The sequence below is a fragment of the Neltuma alba genome, unplaced genomic scaffold (assembly GCF_004799145.2).
Source record: "Neltuma alba isolate B1F8T4 unplaced genomic scaffold, ASM479914v2 tig00007212_pilon, whole genome shotgun sequence".
NCBI lineage: Eukaryota > Viridiplantae > Streptophyta > Magnoliopsida > Fabales > Fabaceae > Neltuma > Neltuma alba.
The window spans coordinates 2,997-7,983 of record NW_021634711.1 but is presented as its reverse complement, the minus strand read 5'-3'; the positions used below and the strand labels follow the sequence as shown (position 1 = coordinate 7,983).

General features: G+C 36.0%; 1 protein-coding gene across 1 annotated transcript; it reads left to right on the top strand.

Annotated features, from left to right (window-relative positions):
- The first annotated feature begins 2,012 nt into the window (after nucleotides 1-2,012).
- On the top strand, nucleotides 2,013-4,001 carry LOC114752022 (protein TIFY 10A-like). The gene is made up of 5 exons (XM_028940737.1): nucleotides 2,013-2,335; nucleotides 2,916-3,003; nucleotides 3,094-3,365; nucleotides 3,460-3,517; nucleotides 3,654-4,001. Exons 1-5 carry the CDS (start codon nucleotides 2,179-2,181, stop codon nucleotides 3,760-3,762), a joined length of 684 nt encoding a protein of 227 aa, XP_028796570.1. The 5' UTR covers nucleotides 2,013-2,178; the 3' UTR covers nucleotides 3,763-4,001.
- Nucleotides 4,002-4,987: the final 986 nt, after the last annotated feature.

Below are 4,987 nucleotides of genomic sequence, written 5' to 3'. Positions count from 1 at the left end.
TTATATATAACTTATCATTAATCGAGCTAGCTCGATAACCATTTCTAATTACTAGTTCCTGTATTGATTATATATATAAGATATTACTTATAGTCTATAAATAAGGTCTTGTAATTAGGATAAGAGGTAGTATTAGTTTTAAAAAATAATGATCACATTTCCAGCACGGTAACCAAAGTCAAATTTGGAAGCAATGAGAATATAATAAACTAGTTTTCCTAGTGACGTGTTTTCGTGATGCCTGTGGCTTTTCCGGCATCGAAGGCGATAGCTTTCACTGGAGTTCCTGCTTTCAACATGAAATTCTCATAATTGAATCAGTCAAACATCTCCATGGTTAATTTTAAAATATATAAATACTGTAAGAGTTACTTAACTAATTTGAGTAGATTTAAAAAATTAGTCGAGTTAATTATTTGTAATAAATAAATATTATCTTTTCTAAAATATCCTTATATAATCAAGTGTATTGGTTAGAATTATCATTATGATAATGACTACTTTAGAAAAAAAGAGATAAATATGATAAACAAAATAGATTGAGGTCTTCTATTTAGTATTAAAATAAAAGTCAAATAAACTCTTATACTCCTCCGGTCCTTAATATAAGACCCATTTAACTAATTTGATTAGATTAAGGAAGTTAGGTAAATTAGTTAATTATAAGAAAAGTGACACATTTTTCCTAAAACACCATAATCATCTTTCTTAATACCCCATCTCTCTTTTTACTTGATTATGATTGAGGGAGTATTCATAGGGATAATTTAGAGAAAATTGATAATATGAGAAAGGGGTCTTATATTTAGGACTAAAACCAACTCAAGAATTGAGTCCTATATTAAGGACAGGAGGAGAAGTATTAACTATTGGAGGCAGTAATTAGTATAGCTGTCAAGTTTAATAGAGCACTGCACTGTTTAAGTATATTATACCCATAACCAAGCTTTTAAGTCATACCAGACATATGATTAAACTATGTTGAATTTTTGTGTAGTTTATTAAAGCCGCGAAGTTTCCTCGCGTCTTCCTCAAACATGGACATCGTTTTACTTTCTTTTTTCCCCCCCTTTTTTCCGTGAGTTTTACCTCCTTTTTTCTTATTGGCTGCGCTCCTCGCTGCACTTATTCAACATCAACCAACAATCTTATTTTAAACATTTAGACATTCTAGACTTTTAAAATATTACTCGGGGCACAAGGTCGCCCAATATTTAATTTAACTCAAAATTTTATTTAAAAAAAAATCGCGAATGACTAACCACAGTATATAAAGTTCTTTTCACGAATTAAAAATTAATGTAAATCGTCTTTTAATTAGAAGAATTTCATCACCCAATATGTTAAATAAATTTACAAGATAAAAAGTAGAGTATCATTATATGTTGAGCAAAACATTCTCATTTAATATTCATGGTGTTTTGAATGGCATTATCTTCAAATTTTAATTTAATTGGAGGATGTATGGGTAGGAAAAAAATGAATTTATGACATTTATGGGGGGGAATTGAAAATCAAAATTTTTTAAATAATTAATAAAAAAAAGTTAATAAAGAAGGTCTTAAAGGACACGCAATGCACAGGAGGAGGGGGAAGGGAGAGAAGAAGAACTCGAGAACATGAGCGGTTTCCGTTTGAAGGAAGCAAAGAACACGTGGTGGAATAAGTGAATACAAAACGAGAGAGGCGTGAATCAATTAATAAAGTAATATCGCGGGGGCACAGTGGACTGTTGGCCAAACCAACCAGCAATAATTCAAAAAAAAAATAAAAAATAAATAAAGGTTACGGGTTGGACTTGGACAACTGCAATTTAGGAGGCAAGAAAGGGAAAGCCAAACAAACCCCACCCCCACGTATTCCTCGTGCTTCAATTCCCCCGCCAAAATAAATTAAAAAATAAAAATAAAAAAACCCCCCACTCGTTTCCAAAACCCTTCCCATTATTTTTGTTAATTTAAGATAATTCTCCCTCCCGCTGGCCCATTATATTTACCAGATTCCTTCGTTGGAAACACAAACACTTCTCTCTCTCCGTCGTTCCTGTTTGTCAACTTCAAATTCAAACGCTCTCGTGCTTCATCGACCTTTTGATTTCTTCAATTCTCTGAGCAACGACCCTCCTGTTGTCTCTTTCTCAGCACTAATCGCCTGTTTTCTCGGTCAATTTGGTGCCAAATGTCGAGCTCCTCGGATTTTCCCGGCCCGAAGCCGGCCACGTCGCCGGAGAAGCCTTCTTTCTCCCAGACTTGCAGTCTGCTGAGTCAGTACCTGAAGGAGAAGGGCAGCTTTGGTGATCTTGCCCTTGGGATGACGCGGGGCACCCAAGCAATCGGTATGATTCCATTCTCTCTATTTCCCCATTTTATGTCGCTTGTACTCTTCTGTTTGGTTCCTCGGAAAAGAGAGTTTTTATAGAAAAAGTTTTGGATTTTGAATGATCTTCATGTTTACTTATTCCTTGCTCCCTGGTTCGTCCAAAACGATGGGCAGAAATTCTAGTGAGAGAGCAGACAGTTTGTGTCTCTTGCCTCTCTCTGCATGCTTCCGTTTTCCTGGTTTATTGCTCCCCCGTTCCCAGACATGGACCTCTGTTTCGAGTTTCACTCTGTAATCTTTGTATTTCATCAAACAAGTGTGCGATCTAGTTTTTCGCTTATCACGGCGCAAGCCTTTTTCTCCGCGCGCGACCACGCTGATTATTGTGTTATGCATACTCATGAATATAAAATCACACGCCGAAATCTTGCACAAGTTACCCGTCATTTCTTGAGATATAATTTTGACCAAATGTTTAGGATTCTTATTCTGTGGTTTCAGTTTAAGAAGCTTGCAGCATATTGGTCAAAAACATGCTTGATACCTCATAAATGGTTGGTTTCTCATCAATGTTTTCTTGTCCAAAACTTTCACAGGGTCAACTGAAGCATCTTGTCAGACTGCGACGACCATGGACTTATTTCCACCTAAGGAAAACACACAGGATTTACCCTCTAATTCCAGGTATCTTACATTTTCCGTACATATTGTTCTCATGAATTTGTATGGGAAATTGCCAGTACCTTGATCGATGATCTCTCCCATGATTTGCAGTGTTCCTAAGCCAGTGACTAAGGATCCTAAAGCTTCACAACTGACCATCTTTTATGGCGGACAAGTAATTGTTTTCGATGATTTTCCGGCCGAGAAAGCCAAGGAGATCATGTCTTTTGCCAGCAAAGGAAACACCCAAAGCCAGAACCCCTCTGTTTACACTTTTGCTCAGAGCGCACCTTCGTTTCCTGCTAATTTGGCCAGAACCTCCGCTGATCCGAGCGCTTCAATCACTCCTCATCCTCAACCACCGTCCAGACCTGTTACTTGTGGTATGATCTTTTTATCAATATTTTGTTTAAACCTTGAAAAGATTTATGTTTCGTGGATGATTTGTTTCTGATCATCGTTTTCCTCTCTTTGCAGATCTACCTATTATGCGTAACGCATCGCTTCACCGGTTCTTGGAGAAGAGAAAGGATAGGTAAGCAATCAGGATAATCGTAAATAATATGCATAACTCTAATGAGCAACATCAGTTAGAGTCATTTGTTGAAGATTGATGACGTTGATCTGGGTCAAATGTTTGATGATGTTGTGTTTTATCTTGTGTTTTCCAGAATTGCTGCCAAAGCACCATATCAAGGAAGCAAGCCCACAGTGGGTCCTAGCAAGCCAGTGGAGTCAATGCCGTGGCTGGGCGTAGCTGCTAAATCACCACAAAACTGAGCATTCCGGCTTCATAATTTTGACTATTTTTGTTGTACACTTTAGAATATCTTTGATGGGCTTTTGTGCAAGCCCACTGCTTGTTATACTACTGACTTGGGCTCAGCTGGGGCTTTTTATAGATCTAACTATTGGATTGCATTAATTAGCTGTTTTATACTTTTTTTAATTAGAAATTAGATTTTATGGTTACTTGTAATGAAATACTCGGGTTTAAAAGTTGTTTTTCATTGTTCTCATTTCATGTTTTCCTCATCGTTTCGACTAACATAAGCCTCTTCCAGTCGTCTCCTCGTGTCCTTCGCCCCTGAAAAAAAATTGAACACATTTTATAAACAATTTTTCCAGAAGGAAAAGAATACAAAAGGCAAAAGGAAAAATTGTTTCACTGCGTTGTTAAAAAATTGAGTAAATGCTCTTATTTTCAATTCACTCCTACATTATAAGTTTGATTTCTTTTATAATCATTACATGACTTTGAGACGTTGGGTTTTGTTAAGTTCTTTTTATTAAAATGTTAGTTCTTCTCTCCCTTTTTCTTATTTTAATTTGAACTTCAAATCTTTTTTACAACAACAAAAAAAATCGTTTGAACTAATACAGGGTCTGGTTAAAAAAATATCTGTCATATTGTCTATGCGGTCTATTATGGTGGGAAAAGAGTCCAGTTCCTTCTGGTGATCGCAGGCTTGTAGTATTCCTTTGATTGAGGAGTGAATTGTTTCAATTGCTGAAACAAGTGTCAAATTTATAAAGCGGCTTTTTCCTTATGAACAATGTTCAGAATAAAAACGCATCAGTGACACGCTGATTTTTTTTTTGGGGGGGGGGGGGGAGTGAAAAATGTAGAAGCAGAGATGTGTATGAATCCTGAATTGCAAATTAATTTGCAGACAACTTGGTTTCTCCAAACTCAGGATTCACACTGCTTCATTAGAAGCAACATAAACTTGCTTTCAAAATAAACATGGCTTAAGGACACCGGAGCGTGTTTTTTTTTTTCCTTCAAAGTTTTAATCGTTTTTTTAACTTGAAAGCTTGTTTTATCATTGGGTCATTGTTCATAAATAAAGGGAAATCTAAAAATGATAAGTTAATTTCATTAATTAGGTATCCAGCTTAACTAATTTCATTTCTTTTCGATACCTCCTCTTTATCTTTGTTGAATCCTTTCACTATAATTTAGTATATAATTGTGGCTGATCTCAACTAACCCTATGATTGG